Source organism: Papio anubis, chromosome 17 (assembly GCF_008728515.1).
Source record: "Papio anubis isolate 15944 chromosome 17, Panubis1.0, whole genome shotgun sequence".
Classification (NCBI taxonomy): domain Eukaryota; kingdom Metazoa; phylum Chordata; class Mammalia; order Primates; family Cercopithecidae; genus Papio; species Papio anubis.
Window position 1 is genome coordinate 50,901,528 of NC_044992.1, and position 22,163 is coordinate 50,923,690.

Genomic DNA, 22,163 nt, shown 5'->3' on the forward strand with positions numbered 1-22,163 from the left:
GTACTTTTAGTAGAGATGGGGTTTCACCATGTTGGCCGGGCTGGTCTCAAATTCCTGGGCTCAAGCAATCGTCCTGCTTCGGCCGGCCTCTCAAAGTGCTGGGATTACAGGCATAAGCCATTGTGGCCAGCCTCAGAATTTTCATGCCTCTCATCTTTGTCCTGTCCTCCATAACAAATCATACATAATCGCCATTCCAGTTTTCCACTTTTTATATGGAATCATGATTATAGGTTTTCATAAAAGACTTCTAGGAGCCATTAGGAAAGGCCTTCTTGGAGGAAGTGAAAAATACCTACTGAGACCTGAAGGATTAGCAAGGCAAAAGAGTGGCCATGTTCCAGGCAGAGGGAACTGCATGGGCCAGGACCCCTAGGATGAGAGAACTTAGTGTTTTCAAGGAATGTATAGCTCAGAAATATTACAAAGCAGAGTGTGGGAATAGGCTGGTGAAGGTTGAGGCTAGATCCAGAGCAAACTTTCAAAGACTCAGTAAACAATGTAGGCTTTCTCCTTGGGCAATTAAAAACTTCCTGGTGGTGTCTGGGCACGGTGGCTCACACCTCTAATCCCAGCACTTTGGGAGGCCGAGGCAGGCAGATCACGAGGACCATCCTGGCTAACATGGTGAAACCCCGTCTCTACTAAAAATACTAAAGATTAGCCAGGTGTGATGGCGGGCGCCTGTAATCCCAGCTACTCAGGAGGCTGAGGCAAGAGAATGGCGTGAACCCGGGAGGCGGAGCTTGCAGTGGCCGAGATCCCCGCCACTGCACTCCAGCCTGGGGGACAGAGCGATACTCCGTCTCAAAAAAAAAAAACAAAAAAAACCAACTTCCTGGTGTTGGAGGTATTGGTACAATCATTGTAACAGGAATAAAAATTCTGTTCACTACGAAGGCAATAAACTAAGATTTATATCCAGCTTCCCTCCCTTACCCTTTTTTTTTTTTTTTTTTTTTTTTGACAGGGAGTTTTGCTCTTGTTGCCCAGGCTAGAATGCAATGGCACAATCTCAGCTCGCCACAACCTCCACCTCCGGGCTCAAGCGATTCACTTCCCTCAGCCTCCTGAGTAGCCGGGATTACAGGCATGTGCTACCACACCCAGCTAATTTTGTGTTTTTAGTGGCGACAGGGTTTCTCCATGTTGGTCAGGCTGGTCTCCAACTCCCCACCTCAGATGATCCACCCGCCCTGCCTGGCCTCCCAAAGTGCTGGGATTACAGGTGTGAGCCACCTCACCCAGCATCTTTTTTTTTTTTTTTTGAGACAGAGTCTTCCTTTGTCGCCCAGGGTGGAGTGCAGTAGTGCGGGCTCGGGTCACTGCAACCTCCGCCTCCCTGGTTCAAGCGATTCTCATGCCTCAGCCTCCCGAGTAGCTGGCACTACAGGCACCTGCCATCACGCCCGGCTAATTTTTTGTTTTGTTTCTTGAGACGGAGTCTTGCTCTGTTGCTGAAGCTGATGTGCAATGGCTCAATCTCGGCTCACTGCAACCTCTGCCTCCCGGGTTCAAGCGATTCTCCTGCCTCAGCCTCCCGAGTAGCTGGGATTACAGGCACTCGCCACCATGCCCAGCTAATTTTTTGTATCTTTAGTAGAGACGAGGTTTCACCATGTTGACCAGGCTGGTCTGGAATTCCTGAACCTGTAATCCGCCTGCCTTGGCCTCCCAAAGTGGTGGGATTATAGGCGTGAGCCACTGTGCCCGGCTTAATTTTTGTATTTCTAGTAGAGGCGGGGTTTCACCATGTTGACCCACCTGGTCTGGAACGCCTGACCTCAAGTGATCTGCCTGCCTCCGCCTCCCAAAGTGTTGGGATTACGGGTGCGAGCCACCGCACCTGGCCCCCTACACTTTTCTAATTAGTGAAATTAATCTCTTTCGGAGAAGAACACAGATTTACATTATCATTTTTTTTTTTTTTTTTTTTTTTTTGAGACGGAGTCTCGCTCTGTCACCCAGGCTGGAGTGCAGTGGCCGGATCTCTGCTCACTGCAAGCTCCGCCTCCCGGGTTTACGCCATTCTCCTGGCTCAGCCTCCCGAGTAGCTGGGACTACAGGCGCTCGCCACCTCGCCCGGCTAGTTTTTTGTACTTTTTTTTTAGTAGAGACGGGGTTTCACCGTGTTAGCCAGGATGGTCTCGATCTCCTGACCTTGTGATCCGCCCGTCTCGGCCTCCCAAAGTGCTAGGATTACAGGCTTGAGCCACTGCGTCCGGCCACATTATCATTTTAATCTACCTATTAGAAAACTTTTAAAGAACTGGGCGCTGTGGCTCACGCCTGTAATCCCAACACTTTGGGAGGCTGAGGTGGTTGGATCACCTAAGGTTAGGAGTTTGAGGCCAGCCTGGCCAACATGGTGAAACCCCATCTTTACTAAAAAATACAAAAATTAGCCAGACGTGGTGGCGCATGCCTGTAATCCCAGCTACTGTAGGGCAGAGGCAGGAGAATTGCTTGAATTCGGGAGGCGGAGGTTGCAGTGAGCCGAGATTTTGCCAATGCACTGCAGCCTGGGCAGCAAAGTGAGACTCCGTCTCAAAAAAAAAAAAAAAAAAAAATTAGCCGGGCGTGGTAGCGCGGGCCTGTAATCCAGCATAGAAGACAAGAACGAAGATCCCTCTCAAAAAGAAAAAAAAAAAACTTTCCTTTTTTTTGTTTTTTTTTTTGAGATGGAGTCTCGCCCTGTCCCTGTCGCCCAGGCTAGAGTGCAGTGGTGCCATCTTGGCTCACCGAAACCGCCGCCTCCCAGGTTCAAGCGATTCTCCTGCTTCAGCCTCCCTAGTAGCTAGGACTACAGGTGCATGCCACCACGCCCAGATAATTTTTGTATTTTTAGTAGAGATGGGGTTTCACTATGTTGGCCAGGCTGGTCTGGAACTCCTGACCTTGTGATCTGACCGCCTTGGCTTCCCAAAGTGCTGGGATTACAGTTGTGAGCCACCGCGCCTGGCAAAAAACAAAAAACAACAACAAAAAAAAAACTTTTCAAGAACAAAGTTGATCGAGGTAGGAAGAAACTAAGGAGACACTGTTCAACAGTCTTCTAGGCAGGACCTCGCCTAGAATAGCTGAGATTTCTATTTTCTATGTGTGTTCTTCCAGATGACTGTTTCAAACTCTGTCGCGGGTGTGTGCCAATCCTCTTCCCATACCAACACTGTTACTATCTCTTGGTTTCATCTGCCTAAGCAGGGTTTTGGATGGCAGGAAGATGGGGGTGGGGGAAGCAAGGGAAGAACTGGGAGGAAGTGTGACTTTGCGCTATATGTGAGAATTCGCCTTTTTAGGGAAGACCCCTCAGAATCAAGAGACTTATCTGTCAGCCTCCAAATTAATAGCGGGCGATTTAGAAAGGAAGAGTCTTGAGGTAGGCGAGTATGGGGTGAACTGATTAGGTGTGTATCCAAATTTAGGATCCCGCTTCAGCTCCCAGGAGGAGGGGCTGTCTGCAGCCTTTTCTCCAGAGGATCTCAGATTTTTTTTTTTTTTTGCTTTTTTTTTTTTTTTGGTGGGTATTGGTACTGGAGAAGAGAGGTCCGGTCGGGAAAGAATCCTGGCCCTGGAGATTACATATCTGCCTTCGCATCAGCAGAGCAGGGACGCTGGGAGCGCGGGCAGCCCGCCGGCTAGTCCGTCCCCTGACCCGGAACCGCACCGGTGCCGCAGCTAGCCGGCTGCCCACGTGCCGGCAACAGCGGCCACGTGGGGCCCTGAGGAAACGCCTTTATAAAGGTTTGTCCCCTACGCTGCCCAGTAGGAAGGAAAACCGGAGGAGAGCGCAGGAGGAAACAGTACCGGCTGGAGGCCGGTCTTGCAGGAGCCGGGGACTGCTGGGGGCGGGTCCGGGGCGGGGCTTGGTGATGACCGCTGGCGGGGCGGGGCCTCGGACTCAGAGGGGTGGGCTTTAGAGAGCCGCGGGCCGACGCTGCTTGGGTGTCTGGACATTTTGGCTTCCGTCCGGAAGCAAGCCCTGGCTTCGTCGGTAGCTGGGCCGCCATGGAGTCCACGCTGGGCGTGGGCATCGTGATAGCCGAGGCGCTACAGAACCAGCTAGCCTGGCTGGAGAACGTGTGGCTCTGGGTCACCTTTCTGGGCGATCCCAAGATCCTCTTTCTGTTCTACTTCCCCGCGGCCTACTACGCGTCCCGCCGTGTGGGCATCGCGGTGCTCTGGATCAGCCTCATCACCGAGTGGCTCAACCTCATCTTCAAGTGGTGAGACAGAGAAGCCCTCCGGCATCCTGGTCCCCACCCCTGAGGGCCCTGAGTCATGTGTAAGCCCTGGTCTCTCTCAGTAACTGTCTCAAGGGCCTTCCCACCCCCTACTCTGTAGTCTCTAATTTTTTTCCCCTTTGAGCATCTTCGTGCCGCTTGGACTCAAACCTCAGAGTCTACCCATCCTACTCATTAGACCAGTGTTCTTCAAACTGGTCTGATCAAAAAATCACCTAAGAGGTGTGCCTAAAATGTAAATATCCCGTCCTCATCTCACACTTACTGATTTAGAAACGCCAAAGGGTTGGGAATTTATTTTTTATTTTTGTTTTTCGGGAATTCGTATTTTAACAGATATCTATGGTGATTTAAGTAGTGGAGAGCCCTACCTCTCAACTCACTTTTTCATTCATCTATTCACTCATTTGCTATAATTTTTAAGAAGCATGCTTTGTGCTGGGCATCACAGTAGCTGCTACGGACAGAGACAGCTTGCAGGTTAAGGTGTGGTCCCTGGACCATGCCCAACGGCACAGGCAGCACCTGAGAACTGACTAGAAATGCAGACTCTCAGTCCCAGGGCCAGAATGACAGAATCAAAATCTGCATTTTAACAAGGTTCCCAGGTGATTCCCTGTGCGAGTGCAGTAAAGTCTGGGCTAAAGCACTGCTTTCCAGGGAACACTTTCCCTTCCTTCTCTTTCATTCACTAGTAGACTCTTCACACTGAGACTTAGAAGCCAGGGATCCCAGGAACGTGGGTGGAGGCCCTGTGACCCTTGGGGCTGGGCATGCAGCCACACCTCCCTTCACCTCAACCTCTGTTGCCAGATCCTCAGCCTGGGGGAAGAAAGGGAGGCTCATAGGAGGTATTTCAATGGGCTCGAATGACTTGCTGAAAAACAACATAGAGTTCCCCTCCCTTCCACTCTTTTCCACAAGGGCCTCATCCTTATGTAAAGGGAACCACAGTGGTCTATTCACTTCTTTCTTGCCTAATTGCCCTTTGCTTTGTGCTCTCTCCTCCCTCAAAGTCTGTATAAGCCTCCCCCTCTAGTTCTTGTCCCCCAAAGATCACAATCTCCCTCAGACACTATTAATGTCCCCCAAGTGGCAAAGTCCCTATTCATTTTCTTTTTTTTTTTTTTTTTTTTGAGACGGAGTCTCGCTCTGTTGCCCAGGCTGGAGTGCAGTGGCCGGATCTCAGCTCACTGCAAGCTCCGCCTCCCGGGTTTACGCCATTCTCCTGCCTCAGCCTCCCAAGTAGCTGGGACTACAGGCGCCTGCCACCTCGCCCGGCTAGTTTTTTGTATTTTTTAGTAGAGACGGGGTTTCACCATGTTAGCCAGGATGGTCTCGATCTCCTGACCTCGTGATCCGCCCGTCTCGGCCTCCCAAAGTGCTGGGATTACAGGCTTGAGCCACCGCGCCCGGCCTCTTTTTCTTTTTTTCAAGACAGAGTTTCACTCTTGTCACCCAGGTTGGAGTGCAATGGCGTGATCTTGTCTTACTGCAACCTCCACCTCCTGGGTTCAAGCCATTTTCCTACCTCAGCCTCCCAAGTAGCTGGGATTACAGGCGTGTGCCACCACACTCAGCTAATTTTTGTATTTTTAGTAGAGAAGGGGTTTCGCCTTGTTGGCGAGGCTGGTCTCAAACTCCTGACCTCTGGTGATCCACCCGCTTCAGCCTCCCAAAGTGCTGAGATTATAGGTGTAAGCAACCCAGCATTCTTTTTTTTTTTTTTTTTGAGATGGAGGCTTGCTCTGTTGCCCAGGCTGGAGTGCGATGGCACCATCTTGGCTCACTGCAACCTCTGTCTCCCAGGTTCAAGAGATTCTTCTGCCTCAGTCTCCCATGTAGCTGGGATTATAGGCGCCCACCACCACACCCAGCTAATATTTGTATTTTTAGTAGAAAGGGTTTCGCCATGTTGGCCAGGCTGGTCTCGAACTCCTGGCCTCAAGTGATCCGCCCTCCTCTGCCTCCCAAAGTGCTGGGATTACAGGCATGAACCACCGTGCCTGGCACCCCCATTCATTTTCTGTGTGAGCACTTGATGTATACTAGGCTCACTTTTCAGAGGGGAGAGGCAAGTGCCTTCTGTGTTTCCCTCCCCAGCATGTGGTTTCCTGCCAGCATCTCTTTTGCTATCCCATCTTTTGTCTTTCTGGCTACAGCAGCCTCTTCATTGTGTGGTTCCCAGGGCCCAGCCAAGCACTTACTAGACCAGGGGATTTTGACATATTTTTGTCCTCCTTATTCTTTCTCAGCCTTCTCTGTCCATTTCCCACTCCCATTTTCAGACCTGAGAGGCTCACCTAAATAATTTAGGTGTGGATAATTCAGGCTGTAACTGGGGACATGGAGGCAGGGGTAGCAGGAGGGTTAGTGAGGGCCTGTGGGAGAGAGCCGGGTCCTGGGTTCCCTGTGGATGATAAGAGCTGGCCCTGCAGTGAGAGGGGGTGGAGTGGGACAACTGAGTATCTCAGAGCACACACACATGCTTACCACAATCTCTTGCCTCTGTATCAGTTTTATTTTTTATTTTATTTATTTTTTCTTTTTTTGAGACAGGATCTCACTCCATCACCAGGCTGGAGTATAATGGCACAATCACAGCTCACTGCAGCCTCAACCTCCTCAGCTCAAGTGATCCTTCCCACTTCAGCCTCTGGAGTAGCAGGGGCTACAGGCGCACCCCAAGATGCCTGGCTAATTTTTGTATTTTTTGTAGAGATGGGGTTTTGTCATGTTGCCCAGGCTGTTCTCGAACTCCTGGGCTCAAGCGATCTGCCCGCCCAGCCTCCCAAGTAGCTGGGACTATAGGTGTGCACCACCACTTCCAGCTAATTTTTTGTTTTTGTTGAATCTGGGTCTTGCTATGTTGCCCAGGCTGGTCATGAACTCCTGGCTTCAAGTGATCCTCCAGCTAAGGCCTCCCAAAGTACTGGGATTACAGTCATGAGCCACTGCACCTGACCCCAGGCTAGTTTTTAAAAATAGTGTTTCCACAGGCTCTGAGGGTTAGGAAAAAAAAGAAATAGTGTGCTTTCTTTCTCCCGTTCTAAGGTAGAAAACCACGGCAAGGTATCCATGGATACCTTAAGAGCAATGGACAGAATCGTAGTCCCTTTTTGACTTCACCCCTCAGGCCCTCCAGAGTACTCCGTGTCCTGCCCACCTTGTACCCCCCTGGCTGTGTGTGCATGTGGAAAGTCATCTTGCATCTGTTCTCTTCCAGGTTTCTTTTTGGAGACAGGCCCTTTTGGTGGGTCCATGAGTCTGGGTACTACAGCCAGGCTCCAGCCCAGGTTCACCAGTTCCCCTCTTCTTGTGAGACTGGTCCAGGTGGGAAGCCTCAAACATTCTCCCTTTCCCAATGTGGTTAGGGTTCAGGTGAACATTTCAGGGTACTTTTCAGCCTGGGTGGCCCAACCAAAGGTCCAGCCTCTCAATTACTGGCCCAGAGAACAAAGGAACCCCAGGGAGACCAAGCTGAGTTATGGGAGGAGGGCACTCATGCTATGTACCAGCTGCCCACTTTGTGTAGAGTACAGCCAAGAGACACATACCAGGACAGAAACCTGAGTGCAGTGACCTCAGGTGGCAGTAAAAAGGCCTCAGAACAGAGCCAGTTATGGATCAGTGCTGGGGAAAAGCTCTCTTCTCAGCCAGGAGAGACAGCTGTATTATTGAGGCATCACCAGAGGCCCCTGGGTCCTGCCTCCATCTTCTCACCACAAGCTTCTGGATTCACTGGCAGGCAGCCCTTCTGGACACTGCATGATCACAGGAGCAGCCCTCTGGCCCATAATGACGGCCCTGTCTTCGCAGGTGGCCACTCGGGCCCGCAGGTATGCCCTTGGCATTGCCCACCATTGGGAGCAGGGGTGATGGCACCCTGTACCTAAAAGACCCAGCAGCATGCAGTCTGGGAGCTGGAGTTTTGGGGACCCTAGGTTGTGTGGTTCAACCATGGGGTACCTGGGTGCTGCAGGCTAAGCTGTGTATGGACACGCTCTGAGCTCCTTGCCTCTCTTCTTTCTAGCCGCTGGGTAAGGGTAATGCCTAGCCTAGCTTATTGCACCTTCCTTTTGGCGGTTGGCTTGTCGCGAATCTTCATCTTAGCACATTTCCCTCACCAGGTGCTGGCTGGCCTAATAACTGGTGAGCAACTGGGGCAATGGGGTGGACTGAGAGGATGCCTTTGGCAGTGGGAGGTTCAGTCTAGGATCTTCCCATCGCTCCCAGCTTCTGTAGAGCCCAGCCAAGAGGCCCCCCGTTATGTCTCAGTTTGTTCCCTTGCCAAGCTGCACTGCAGCTGGGGGTGGGTGTGGGGAGGGTCATATCCCCAAACTCCCTGAAGCTGCCGTCACTCCACTCTCCTAGGCGCTGTCCTGGGCTGGCTGATGACTCCCCGGGTGCCTGTGGAGCGGGAGCTAAGCTTCTATGGGTTGACCGCACTGGCCCTCATGCTAGGCACCAGCCTCATCTATTGGACCCTCTTTACGCTGGGCCTGGATCTTTCTTGGTAAGTCTCGCTTTGAAGCCTGGGCAGGCTGGGCCCTGTCCTATCTCGCCTGCACCTAGCCTGGTGTGTCTCTGGTTCATTATAGCTAAAAAAGGACACATTACCTATTCCCATAGACCCTCACAAGCACAAAGCAGAACATGGGAGTGGGCCCCAAGGGCAGATGGCGAAGAGCCAGTGGCCTTCTACGTTCCAGCCTCTCCTGGCAAGGACTCTTCTTCCCCACAGGTCCATCAGCCTAGCCTTCAAGTGGTGTGAGCGGCCTGAGTGGATACACATGGATAGCCGGCCCTTTGCCTCCCTGAGCCGTGACTCAGGAGCTGCCCTGGGCCTGGGCATTGCCTTGCACTCTCCCTGCTATGCCCAGGTGCGTCGGGCACAACTGGGAAATGGCCAGAAGATAGCCTGCCTTGTGCTGGCCATGGGGCTGCTGGGCCCCCTTGACTGGCTGGGCCACCCCCCTCAGATCAGCCTCTTCTACATCTTCAATTTCCTCAAGTATACCCTCTGGCCATGCCTAGTCCTGGCCCTCGTGCCCTGGGCAGTGCACATGTTCAGTGCCCAGGAAGCACCGCCCATCCACTCTTCCTGACTTCTTGTGTGCCTCCTTTCCTTTCCCTCCCACAAAGCCAACGCTCTGTGACCACCACACTCCAGGAGGCAGCCCCATCACCTTCCAGCCCCTAAGTAGGCCCTCCCCTCCCTAAATCTGCTTCCCCACCACCTGGTCTTAGTCCCAAAGATGGGCCTTCTCTCTCCCAGAGAAGCTGGTCCTCCCTCTGCCTTTCCTCTCAAGCCCCCAAAGAGCAAAGGCAACAGCAAGACCAGCGGGTTCCTGCAACACTGTGAGGGGCAGCCAGGGTGGCCCCAATAAAGCCCTTGAATACTTTGAGATTCCTTTCTTGCCTATGCGCACATCTCCACGGGCCTTGCCTGTGTGTGCACAAGCGGAACCCTTGCCAGGCTGCTCCAGTGGTCCCTGTGCCACCTGCAGCCCTGTTTCCAGGGGCAGACAGGCAGGAAAGGAGAGGGCTGTAAACTCAGGTGAGACCTCTCAGCCCTAGGTCTATCCCCTGCCTCATCACTGCCTAGGCCACATGAGAGGTCCCATGAGATGCTGTGACTATATTCAGTGTAACCCTGTCTTTCACCTACAGGTCAGATCTTGCGCCCCAACCTCCAGTTTCCTAAATTGGCTTCTAGTCCAGGGACTGGAGAAAAGTGTTTTTGGCTAGGAAGGAGGATGAGAACCTCTATTCCATTTGGGAGCCCAGAGAATAGAGACATTGGCCCCAGAAGGCACTGCCAGAAACAAGTTTATTTACACAAGGACACACAGTGTAACGGGTTACAAAAAACTGAAATCCATATCCAGGGAGACAAAGCAAGGAGTGGGTTTACATGAGAACCAGACCAGCCACAGGGAGAGGGTGTGTAAGGGGCTGGGAGCCTGGGGCTCAGCACAGAGAGGCCTAGTACACTGGACCTAGCCCCATCCCCATCCCCCAGGAGGATCTAAAACAAACACACAAGCACACAATGAACTGATGGTGCTGGGGCTCCTGCCCCTCCCCTGGCTCCCTCAATCCTGCTTAAGCCCCCAATAGGATAATAAATATGTAAACAGATTGGTGGGGCCCTGGGGATAGAAGGAGAGAAAGTATATGTGGTACTGGGGAGAAGAAGGAAGGAAGAGTCAGCCCCCTAGGAGCCACTTCCCATCTTTGGTTTCCTACAGGCTGGATGGCATTCCCTGGAAGCCTTGTAGGCCCACAGCTGCTGGCAGGGCTCCTGGGAAAGAGAAGGGACAGCACCCAGCCCCCTCCTGGTCTTAGCTCCCTTGGGCTGATGGTCAGCAAAGGGAGCCCAGGAGGTATGGAAGCTCCAGCTGAGAGCTGACTCCTGGATCCCTGGGTTCTGGCCTTACCCCTTCTAGAACCTCCATTCTCACCATACCCAGGCTCCAAAGCAAAAAGGCCCCAGGAGGGAGGTGAGCCCCTGCCCCTTCTCCCCACAGCATGCTGGATGGCTGGGGAAATCTGGTCCTGACAGCAGAGGGGCTCTCACCAGCCTGGAGCCCCCCTGCAGGGACCACCTTCTCCCCCTGCCCAGGCTGTGCCAGCAGAGGGGCAGGGAGGCCATCCGAGTAAGGTGGAGAGCAGACCTGGTTCTGCGGCTCCTCCTGGCCCCTGAGAACCCAGGAAACCAGTCCTCTCCTTCCCCACACACTTTCACCCTCTCAGCCCCGGGGAGGGGGAAGCAGGCTGTGAGGAGTATGAGGCAAGACAGCCCTCCTCACAGACCACAGGCCACGGCTTGGGCACCAGCCTCCCATCAGTGCTGAGACCAAGAGGAAGGAGGGAGAGAGGGGTCTGTGCAGAGATGGTGAGGACGAAAGGGGAAAGGGTGGAGAATCACAGGGTGGGTGCCCACCTCCCCTCCACTCTGCATCTTAGACAGCAGTGGATCCTCCAGATCCTCTCCTGAGGCTGGAGAAGGGAGGAGGGTGAAATTAAGGCATTTCCCCCCAAGTCAGATGAAACCAAGGCACCGACTTCCTATTCCCTCCTCACTCAGGGGGGCCCCAGAACTGGAGAGTACTTTCTGGGCCCCCGTGCCCAGCTTGAGCTGACCGAGGCTCCAAGGGGGAAAAGGACAGAATGCAGGAAAATGGGTGGAGGGACACGTGAGACAGGGCTGGGAAGACACCCCCACCCCCTGCAGAGGGCGCAGGCTTCTAGAGCTGAGGTGGAGGCCACAGGGCTGGGGGCCTGAGGCAGCGTAGAGGAGCAGGAGGGGCAAGGCTGAGAGACCCACACGGCACACCTTGTTGAATGTGTGACTTTTTGTTTTTAATAGAAAAAATAAACAAAATCACAATGGTGAAGCCCAGAGGGATGGGGGCCGGGGTGTCACAGGGCAGGCTCCTGCTCCATGGGCTCCTCTGCCGGCCTGTGGGGCAAGCACAGGGGAGGGTATTGAGTGGGGCACACCAGCAGGGGCAAGGGCAGAGAGGTGGTAGGGGTTGCTGCTTACCTGGGGCTGTGTTCCCGGGCTACTGCAGCCTGGGCCTGCTCAGCCCCCACCGACAGCAAGGCCATGGCGCTCACAGTCTCGGCCTCCTCAGTCTCACCTGCCTGGGCCTCCCGCAGGGAACGGCCCAGACCAGCGGCAAACTTCTGCACACAGCTCCAGTGTTTGCCTGTGGACGAGAGACAGGCAAGGGGTCAGGGAGGGCAGAGGACACCCACATGAACAGCCCCAGTCCTGGTGCTCCCACAAGCTCCGTGCCCCCTTGGCAGCCTGAGCCCCTCTACGTGTCCCCACGCACTCTGGATCTCGATGACTTTCTCTAGCGTGGCCACTGCGTTGATGTTGGGCTTTTGCTGCAAGACTGCCTCGTCCAAGGGCTGCAGCTGGCAGGTGAAAGAAGAGAAGGTTTAGGGTGGGGAGTAGGGTTGCCATGCATACCCCTCTAACTGCCCCACTTAGCCCCAGATATCCCTCACAACAGGGGCAAACATGGCCTTTTTGGACAAACCCATACTCAGAAAGCCTTCCCTGGCCATTAGCTATTCCTTAGGACCAAGGAAAAGCTTCCTAAGGGGCTACCAGTGCTGGCTGACCCCTTGCTGGCCCCTCAGCCCTCTGGCCTGCCACCTCCCAGCTCCTTCCCACCCCTTACCTCTACACTGAGCAGAGCCGAAACACAAGCCTCAGAGGCATCACAGATGGCGGTCAAGTCATGGCCTCCCTCCAGGGCCAGCACCACCCGGCCCCCTGCCAGGGTCATCAGCTGCCTGGTCAAGTGGCCAAAACCTTTGGGGATGGGTGAAGGGAGGAAGAAGAAATGGCGAAAGGTAATCAATTCAAAAGCCAGTAAGAGAAGGAGACAAAAAAGGCTGGGCGCGGTGGCTCACGCCTGTAATCCTAGCACTTTGGGAGGCCAAGGCGGGCGGATCACAAGGTCAGGAGTTCGAGACCAGCCTGACCAACATGGTGAAACCCCGTTCTCTACTAAAAATACAATAATTAGCCAGGCATGGTGGCACGTGCCTGTAATCCCAGCTACTCAAGAGGCTGAGGCCGTGAACCCGGGAGGCAAAGGTTGCGGTGAGCTGAGATCATGCCATTGCACTCCAGCCTGGGCGACAGAGTGAGACTCCGCCTCAAAAAAAAAAAAAAAAAAAGAGAGAGAGAGAGAAAAAGAAACACAAGAGGTGGGACAAATAACACAAAATATGATGGGAGATATAAACTCAAATATATCCATAATAAAATACAGCATCAATGGACTAAATGCCCTATCACAGTCAAAACATTAACAGATTGGCTAAAGACTCCAATGACAAGGAGCATCACTGAAACACCAGGGACCAACAAGCCCATCTCTACAGCTCCAGCAGGATACATCCTCTATCCTCTGCTACCCCACCTCCACCTCCTGTCCCCTTAAGGCCAGGGTTGGCAGAAGACAAGTTGGGGGAGTTACCAAGATGATTCCAAGTCTAGGCTCTGCCCCCTGCTTTCCCCGTCCCCTGCAATATCAGTCTGTTTCCTGCCCCATGCCCCACTGGACTCCATATCCTCACTGTTTCACTTCCTCCCTCAATCCCCCAGCAGGCTTACATCTGGCGGTGACAGAGTAGCCACCCAGAGGAGACAGATGTCCTTCAACAGCATCAAACCCAGCAGAGACTAGGACCACGTCAGGTGAGAACTCGTGGGCAATGGGCATCACCACTGTCCTGCAAAGGGATGGCCCAAGCTGAGCCCAGCAGATGGCCAGGCCAGGCCTCGCCCCACTGTTGTCCTCCCAGAGACAACCCCCTCCACCCACACTAAACTGAGTGCCTTCTGCCCCTCTCACTGCAGGGCCCAGAGGGGCTCCCCTTGACTCCTATGGCCCTTTTCAGTCCCTACCTGAAGGCTGTAAGGTACTCCACGTCTCCAATAGGGGGGTCCACACCTCCTGTCCATGCCACGTTCACATTGTACCCCACGCCTGGCCCTCCACCAACCTGGAACCAGAGTCGGGGAGAGGGCTATTCTCACCGCCTGGGGATAACAAACATTGCCCCTGCCCTCACCCCTGCCTCCAGGTCTCACTCCACTGACCTCTGTTCTGCCTGGAGGGGCAGTCAGATCAGTGTGGTCCTCCCACTAGGAGCCCAGACTCCCCAGGTACCAACACCACCATAGGCCTCCGTGGCTCCCCGCCAGGTCCCATTGTGCCACCTCCCAGAGGGGCCAGGAGGGTCTGCATTTACGCCCAGGAGCTGTACCTCTTCAGGAGCCCCAGAGCCTGGAAAGAAGTTCCCGTTGTCATAGCGATGCAGTGAGATGTAGAGCACAGAGGGGTCATTGTAGAACGCCTGCTGGGTGCCATTGCCATGGTGAATGTCCTATGAGGGGAGGTAGAAGCATCAGGAAAATGGCCCACGCTCTGACCCAACGATCAAATTCCACATGTCAGCTGGGCGCTGTAGCTCACGCCTGTAATCCTAGCATTTTGGGAGGCTGAGGGCTGGGAGAATCGCTTGAGCCCAGGAGTCCACCCTTGGCCACAGGGCATCCATATTCTGTTCACAATGGTATTGCCCACCCCACACTTCTCTAACTAGGTCTGAGCCTCTGAGGTGTGGCACTGTGTAGGTGATATTCAAAGCCATGGGATAAATGTGGCATATCTCCCTACAGAACCCATTCCACTTCAGTTTATGGGAAAACATTAAGGCTAGTAGGGAATTTAAAACAAGCAGATAAGATTCTTCTTTTTTTTTTTGAGACCGAGTTTCGCTTTTGTTGCCCAGGCTGGAGTACAGTGGCACGATCTTGGCTCACTGCAACCTCTGCCTCCCAGGTTCAAGCAATTCTCCTGCCTCAGCCTCCCAAGTAGCTGGGATTACAGGCACCCACCACCATGCTCGGCTAATTTTTTTTGTATTTTTAGTAGAGATGGGGTTCACCATGTTGGCCAGGCTGGTCTCAAACTCCTGACCTCAGATGATCCACCCACCATGGCCTCCCAAAATGCTGGGATTACAGGTGTGAGCCACTGTATTTGGCCTTTTTCTTTTTCTTTTTTTTTTTTTTTTGAGATGGAGTCTTGCTCTGTGCCCCAGGCTGGAGTGCAGTGGCGCGATCTCGGCTCACTGCAAGCTCCACCCCACCCGGGTTCACGCCATTCTCCTGCCTCAGCCTCCTGAGTAGCTGGGACTACAGGCGCCCGCCACCTCGCCCGGCTAATTTTCTTGTATTTTTAGTAGAGACGGGGTTTCACCGTGTTAGCCAGGATGGTCTCGATCTCCTGACCTCGTGATCCGCCCGTCTCGGCCTCCCAAAGTGCTGGGATTACAGGCTTGAGCCACCGCGCCCGGCCTCTTTTATTTTTTTTTTTTGATACAGTCTCACTCTGTCATCGAGGCTGGAGTGCAGTGACATGATCTTTGCTCATTCCAACCTCCACCTCCCGGGTTCAAGCAGTTCTCCTGCCTCAGCCTCCCCAGTAGCTGGGATTACAGGCTCCCGCCACCACACTTGGCTAATTTTTTTGTATTTTCAGTGGAGATAGGGTTTCACCATGTTGGCCAGGTTGGTCTCAAACTGCTGACATCAAGTGATTCACCCACCTTGGCCTCCCAAAGTGCTGGGATTACAGCCACTGTGCACCACCACAAGCACAGAAGATTCTGAAGGAGGATCCAACATTTACATGAATTTTTAAGCCAGAATTGGGCTTCCAAGAGATTTTGTCCTTCCTGAGGCTTGCTCCTGGCTACTTCCCCAGCTTACAGAGAGTGGCGTGTGCCTCTGCCTCCACCATTAGGAACAGGGTTTGAGAAGCACTCATGGTAGCAAGAGCAGAGTGCTGGGAACAAGAGGCCCGGTCTGAAACCCAGTGCCGACATCCCCAGCTGAGTGGCCTTGGGTAAGTCATGCAACAACACCTTCATTCACAGAAATGGACAACCTCGTTCTTACTACTCGAGGTGGCCATAAAGTACTCATTGGGTTCCTGGTATATAGTCTGCTCCCAATTGTAGGGGGTGGGAGGAAATATCGGCTACTAGCACTGGCAGCGGCGTCACTACTGTTCAAGGTAGGAAATCCCCTTCGTTGCTTGAAGCTGCAACGTGAGGGCCAAGATGGAACAGGAGCTAAATGTCTTTCATAGTTGAGGAGAGCGCCCTGTTGGAATGTGACATTAGTCATCCAGCAGGAGCCCCAGCGCCCTTCCTTCCGCACCCGCACCGGGCACCCGGACGAGGATGACTGGGCTGCTTGGAGGTGGGGCTGGGGGAGGGGACTTCCTGAAGGCTGACCCTGGTCCCAGCTCTACCCGCCCCTGCCCAGCCCCACCAGCTCACTGCCTACCCAGTCCACGATGAGGACCTTGCCCACGTTCAACTTCTGCTGTAGAAGTTTTGCAGTGATGGCTACAGAGTTGAAGAAGCAGAATCCCCTGAGGAGGGGAGAAAAGGGCGGGAGGTTAGCCTCAGCATGACGTTTGCAAGAGACAGGAAGGGGCGAGGGCAGAGAATCTAGGACACTCACATGGCTGTGGATTCCTCGGCATGGTGTCCTGGCGGCCGGATGATGGCAAATCCATTCTGAAGAGGTGCAGGCCAGGCAGAAGTGAGGGACAAGATCCAGGCAGGAAGGCCGTGGAGGGGGTGGCACAGGACAGAAGCACAAGCCAGGCAAGGAAGTGAACACAAACCAGAAAAGCAGATCTATATGTTCAATGCACAGTTTTGTTGGGGTTTGTTTGTTTTTTTATGGTTTTTTTTGGAGACAGGGTCTTGCTTTGTCACCCAGGCTGGAGTGCAGTGGTGCGATTACGGCTCACTACAACCTTGGCCTCCCAGGCTCAGAAAATCCTTCCACCTCAGTCTCCCAAGTAGCTAGGACTGCAAGCACACGCCACCACTCCTGGTTAATTTTTTGTAGAGACAGCATTTCACTATGTTGCCCAGGCTGGTCTAGAACTCCTGGGCTTGAGCTATCTGCCCACCTCGGCCTCCCGAAGTGTTGAGATTATAGGCATGAGCCACTGTGCCCAGCCTCAATGGACCATTCTTAATGCCAACCATGAGGCTTGAGCAGGCAGACAGTATTTCTGCCTCGAGACACCCACGAAAGCAACTGGGCATTAGTGTCTTTTTGTTGGTCCTTCATAAACCTGAATCCCCAGCTGATAACTCCTGCCTACCCTGGTGCCTGAGAGTTGAGCTTGCAAAGGACAGTGCCTCACTGAAAGGATCTCAAGGCTGCCCCTGTCCTCTGCCTCTGAGAAGCAGGACCATGCCAAGGGGCACCGAAGTCACAAGCACACGCTCACCTTGAGCTCTCCTGCAGCCACCTTGAAGGCCAGCTCCAGCAGGCAGCCCACCGCCATGCGCACAGCACTGGAGGAATGCATCTCATTCCAGACGGTGTCACTGTCCACCTGCAGGGCAGGAGAGCAGGTTTCAGCGTGCCCCCTGTAGGGGGAGGGCAAGAACAGGAGAGGGCACCTGGACAGTGGGCCAGTGACTGTGGCAGTCAGGGAAGAGACAGAGCTAGGAGAGCCACCCACCCACCCCCACTGCTGCAAGCCCTACTCACCCCGATTCCCCCACAAGGCAGCACAGCATATATCTTCTGGCTGATGGGGCCTGCGGGGAAGAGGGATAGAGCTACTCTAGAAGTGGCCTCGGGCAGATCACCTGAGGTCAGGAGTTCGAGACCAGCCTGGACAACATGGTGAAACCCCATCTCTACTAAAAATACAAAACTTAGCTGGGCGTGGTGGCACACACCTGTAAACCCAGCTACTCGGGAGGCTGAGGTAAGAGAGTCGCTTGAGCCTGGGAGACGGAGGTCACAGTGAGCCGAGATCGCACCACTGCACTCCAGCCTGGCCAACACAGCAAGACTGTCTCAAAAAAAATGAAAATAAAAATAAAAAACGAAGTGGCCTCAACTGCCCCGGCTACAGGCTTAGCCACCAAAAATGAGGGCTCAGACCCGAGTACAAGACAGGCCTCTGCAGCCCACACCAGTTGGGAGCTGTCAATCCCCTGTCCTTGAGGACACCCTACTTCTGGGGGCAGATGGCAGGGAGAGAGGAGCATGATAAGCCGGGGGATGGGGAGGAGCAAAGCAGTCCCCCTAACCGAGCACTTCCATCCTCCTGCACCGTGCCCCACAGCATGCTCTATGTTAGTGGCGCCCTCTGGAGGTGTTTGACGTGGTAATTGTGCTGCAGAGCAGCACTAATGCCCTGCCTGTGCCCATGGGGACAACCCTCCTAACCTGGCCAGGCGGTCCTCCTGAGAGCCCCCATCCCACCCTGACATTGGACATGCCCGCCCATGTGCCAGCTCACCAAGCAACTTCTTGTTGTCCAGCTTCTGCCGGTTGAGGGGGCTGGTCCCATACAGCAGGGTGTGGTATTCAGAGTGCACTGTCTGGATCTCATCTAGTGTGGCTTTGCGACCCCGGATTCGCTGCCAGGAGGATCAGTAAGAGGGGTCACACAAAGGCGCAGCTCTCTCAGACCCTTTTTTTTTTTTTTTTTTTTTTTGAGACGGAGTCTCACTCTGTCGCCCAGGCTGGAGTGCAATGGCACGATCTCGGCTCACTGCAACTTCCACCTCCTTGGTTCAAGTGATTCTCCTGTCCTGTCTCAGCCTACTGAGTAGCTAGGACTACAGGCGCATGTCACCACGCCCGGCTAAGTTTTGTATTTTTAGTAGAGATGGGGTTTCATCATGTTGGTCAGGCTGATCTCGAACCCCTGACCTCGTGATACGCCCGCCTTGGCCTCCCAAAGTGCTGGGATTACAGGCGTGAGCCACCGCGCCTGGCTCTCAGACCCTTTCTGCCCCATAGCCAGGGGTACACAGAGTCACCTCCTGGCCTCAGGAGATCCAAATATTTTTCAGAAAGTAGATCCTGGCTCCGTCATGACCTTACTCCCAGATCCTCCCTGACTCAGCTGGGGACCATGGGGGAAAACAGGCTGCAAAGGATGGAACAGGGGGTGGTGGGAGAACTGGCCCCGAAGTCTGGGGCTGAAGAGAGGATGAGGAAGAAGCATGAAGAGAGGCTTCTCTAATGGGGAAACAAAGGCTGAATTTAAGTTGAGGGCCAGAGGAAGGAGGGGCTCCCTTACCTCGCACTTGCTAAGCAGGCCTGTCTCCTGCAGCCGGGACCAGATGCTCTGGATCCGGCCAGCATGCTCAGGGTGCACGTGTGTGTTCCCGCACATGCACTGGTGCTTCAGCATGAACGTGTCGTAGACCACACCTGTGCCACAGACCTATGTGTCAGCCAGCACTGCTCTGGGCCCCGGGTCCCAGTGTGGCTACCATGATCCTCAGCAGGGCTCATGGAGCTCTCTCCAACCCCCAGGTCCAAACACCTCCCCGTGGCCACCACAGCCACCCTCCCACACACCTGCACCCTCTCCTCTCCAGCTTTTTTTTCTTTGAAACAGGGTCTCACTCTGTCACCCAGGCTGGAGTGGAGTGTGCAGTGGCGCTATCATGGCTCACTGCAGCCTCAACCACTGCCCCCACCACGCTGGGCTCAAGCGATCCTCCCACCTCAGCGTTCTGAGTAGCTGGGACTATAGGCGCTACCACATCTAGCGTTTTTTTGGTTTTTTTTTTTTTTTTTTTGAGACAGAGTCTTGCTCTGTCGCCCAGGCTAGGGTACAATGGCACGATCTTGGCTCACTGCAACCTCTGCCTCCTGGGCTCAAGCAATTCTCCTGCCTCAGCCTCCCAAGTAGCTAGGATTACAGACATGTGCCACCACGCCCGGCTAACTTTTGTATTTTCAGTAGAGATGGGGTTTCACCATGTTGGCCAGGCTGGTCTTGAACTCCTGACCTCAGGTAACCCGCCCGCCTCAGCCTCCCAAAGTGCTGGGATTACAGGCGTGAGCCACCGCGTCCAGCCTATTTTTTTTTTTTAAATAGACGGGGTCTCACTATGTTGCTCACGTTGGTCTCAAACTCCTGCGCTCAAGTGATCCTCCCACTTTGGCTTCCCAAAATGCTGGGATTACAGGTGTGAGTCACTGCACCTGGCTTTTCCTCTCCAGCCTTTGCCCCCTCTCGACTCCTCCTGAAATTCCTTTGCTCCATTACTGCCTGTCAGAAGCTTCCCTGCTACACAAGCCCCAGTAAGGCTGCCCTGGACACCCGCATGGGTCTGATCTCTGCCGGCTGTGCCTCCTTGGCTGCACCCTTCTCATAGCACCTCCTGCTTTCCCCCTCCTGCCGAACCCCTATGTCTTACTCCCCACTGGTTATACAGGCCCACCCTCAGGCACATCTGTGTCCCCGCAGAGCCCAGCCTGTGGCAGCTTCATGGGGAAGAGGACTCTGGTCTCATCCCAGACCTCACAGGGAGAAGGAAGGGAAGGTGGAAGGTCAGGGCCCAATAGAGACAGCAGGCTCTCTCTACCCAGCACTTCAGGCTGTGGGGCAGTCCTTCCCTCAGCGGGGTGAGAAAGATGCTACCCACTCTCCCAGCTGAGGCAGAAGGCCCTGCCACTACCACGAACAGCTCTGGGGAACAGGGAGAGAACGAAAGCCTGTGTCCCCTCCTTTCAGGGTGCCTAAGGGGCCCCAGCAGCCTCTTCCCCCTGCCCATGGGGCAGACACCACGCACAGGCCCTCTGGTGCCTGGTAGAAGGACATAACAAGTGGTGGGGGCTCACCTGTGGTGAAGAGGTGCTTGACGGGCTGGTCTGGGGGGCTCTTCATGCCCCCAGGGGCAGCAGGGGAGGACTGGGTGCGGCCCAGGGCCTGGTGGGGCACAGTGGCCAGGCTGAGGGGCGCCTGGTACACCTGCAGCGGCTGCAGCGGCTGGGCATCTGAGAACAGCTGCAGGGGAGGAGAGTGGGAGGGGGCCTAGGTCAGACTCAGCCAGGACAGGGGTGAGGGCAGGCCCTGTCAGGGCCTCCAGAGGGGCCCCAATCCAGACCTTTTCTTCCAAGTCTCCTCCTTCCCCCACCTCCTCCCACTTGCTCCCTCTAGGGACAGGAGACACATCTCCTGAGACAGGGAGGGATGGGGGAGATGTGATGAGTCACATCAAAGAGTAGCATTGAGGTAAGAGGCTGGGAGGGGCGGGGGCGGGGTGGGGGCGGGATGAGTCAGGCCTGGAGGGCTCGGCTGTGTCCGCAATGAATGGAGTGCCAGCTAGGCGTGAGGCAGACAGTAGTAACAGCGGGGGCGTGTGTGTACACACACGCACAGGCACGCACAGGGACCGACGCACAGCCGGCCCTACGCAGGCAGAAACGCAGATACACACAGGCCACGTGTGCACACGTGCACACCCGCACATGCACACACACACAGACACACACGCAGAGAGGCAGGCCAGTATCACAGAGACGGAGGGAACTGGCAGCCCAGGAGACACAGCTCTGAGATCAACACAAACAGCTCCCCCTTCTCCCCACTGGCCTCCTTCCCACTCCCCTTTTGCTCTCTACAGAAAGCTGCTCCTGCACAGCCTGGAAACTGCAGATGAGGGAGAGGGAAAGACAAGGGCAAAGGCACGGGTGGGGAAGGACAGAGGGGTGGTGACTAAGGGCTGGGACCAGAGACGGGGCTCACTTTTTTGTAACCAGCACCAGGCTCCTCCGAGTCGGGCCCCTCCTCAGCACCACTCTCGCCCTCCTCGTCCTTGACCTGGATGCAATCCTCCTCCTCCTCCCCATCCTCTTCCTCCTCCTCCTCCTCCAGGTCTTCCTGTGTACTCTCACTCTCTGTGGAGCCCTCCCGGGGCATGGTCAGGGCTCCCTCCCCCAGCAAGGCCTCCTGCTGCTCTGTCAGCTCCTCTTCTGTCTCCTCAGGGTGGGTGGTGGGCTGCCTGGGCAGCTCCCCTGTCTTGGTGAGGATCTGGTAACAGAATATGGGGGCACATCAGCTGGGAGTTGGGGAGCAGCTGTGCAGCCTGTAACCCAGAACAGTCTATCCTTCCCTCCCTCCCTTCTTCCAGGCAGAGCTTCTATGTGAGTTAGAAAAAGGCAAGGTGGCTCCTCTGAGAGGAGGACTTTTTTCTTTTTTCTTTTTTTTTTTTTTTGAGAAAGAGTCTCCCTCTGTCGCCCAGCCTGGCATGCAGTGGCGCAATCTCGGCTCACTTTAACCTCCGCCTTCCCGATTCAAGAGATGCTCCTGCCTCAGCCTCCCCAGTGACTGGGATTACAGGCGCACGCCACCACGCCCAGCTAATTTTTGTTTTTTTTTTGAGAGGGTCTCGCTCTTGTCACCCAGGCTGGAGTGTAACGGTGTGATCTGGGCTCAGTGTAACCTCCATCTCCCAGGTTCAAGCGATTCTCCTGCCTCAGCCTCCTGAGTAGCTGGGATTATAGGTGCCTGCCACCACGCCTGG

At 54.5% G+C, this 22,163-nt stretch overlaps 2 protein-coding genes across 20 annotated transcripts in view; one reads left to right on the forward strand and one right to left on the reverse strand.

Annotated features, from left to right (window-relative positions):
• The first annotated feature begins 3,764 nt into the window (after window positions 1–3,764).
• G6PC3 (glucose-6-phosphatase catalytic subunit 3) lies at window positions 3,765–9,652 on the forward strand. Of its 3 annotated transcripts, XM_003913155.3 has the most exons (6): window positions 3,765–4,226; window positions 7,471–7,577; window positions 7,993–8,083; window positions 8,278–8,396; window positions 8,619–8,760; window positions 8,989–9,652. In XM_003913155.3, the coding sequence occupies exons 1-6, from the start codon at window positions 4,009–4,011 to the stop codon at window positions 9,350–9,352; spliced, it is 1,041 nt and encodes a 346-aa protein (XP_003913204.1). In that variant the 5' UTR covers window positions 3,765–4,008; the 3' UTR covers window positions 9,353–9,652. The 3 variants fall into 3 exon arrangements, with proteins under 3 accessions (XP_003913204.1, XP_021784952.2, XP_017806285.1); XM_021929260.2 differs by lacking the exon at window positions 8,278–8,396 and having other exon boundaries at window positions 8,596–8,760; XM_017950796.2 differs by lacking the exon at window positions 8,278–8,396.
• A 407-nt stretch (window positions 9,653–10,059) lies between these two features.
• Window positions 10,060–22,163, reverse strand: part of HDAC5 (histone deacetylase 5) — a 47,608-nt gene continuing 35,504 nt past the window's right edge. For 14 of the 17 annotated variants that reach the window (XM_031657129.1, XM_031657126.1, XM_031657124.1 and 11 more), the window contains 15 exons: window positions 21,386–21,670; window positions 20,479–20,644; window positions 18,923–19,056; window positions 18,134–18,254; window positions 17,371–17,420; window positions 17,105–17,212; window positions 16,318–16,373; window positions 16,138–16,225; window positions 14,046–14,165; window positions 13,684–13,781; window positions 13,390–13,508; window positions 12,446–12,579; window positions 12,092–12,176; window positions 11,797–11,962; window positions 10,060–11,712 (listed from right to left, as the gene is read on the reverse strand). In XM_031657129.1, coding sequence (XP_031512989.1) covers window positions 11,673–11,712; window positions 11,797–11,962; window positions 12,092–12,176; window positions 12,446–12,579; window positions 13,390–13,508; window positions 13,684–13,781; window positions 14,046–14,165; window positions 16,138–16,225; window positions 16,318–16,373; window positions 17,105–17,212; window positions 17,371–17,420; window positions 18,134–18,254; window positions 18,923–19,056; window positions 20,479–20,644; window positions 21,386–21,670 — 1,770 coding nt within the window. In that variant the 3' untranslated portion in view covers window positions 10,060–11,672. The remainder of the gene's footprint in view (window positions 11,713–11,796; window positions 11,963–12,091; window positions 12,177–12,445; window positions 12,580–13,389; window positions 13,509–13,683; window positions 13,782–14,045; window positions 14,166–16,137; window positions 16,226–16,317; window positions 16,374–17,104; window positions 17,213–17,370; window positions 17,421–18,133; window positions 18,255–18,922; window positions 19,057–20,478; window positions 20,645–21,385; window positions 21,671–22,163) is intronic. The other 3 variants (XR_004179288.1, XM_031657130.1, XM_031657122.1) reach the window with 3 other exon arrangements.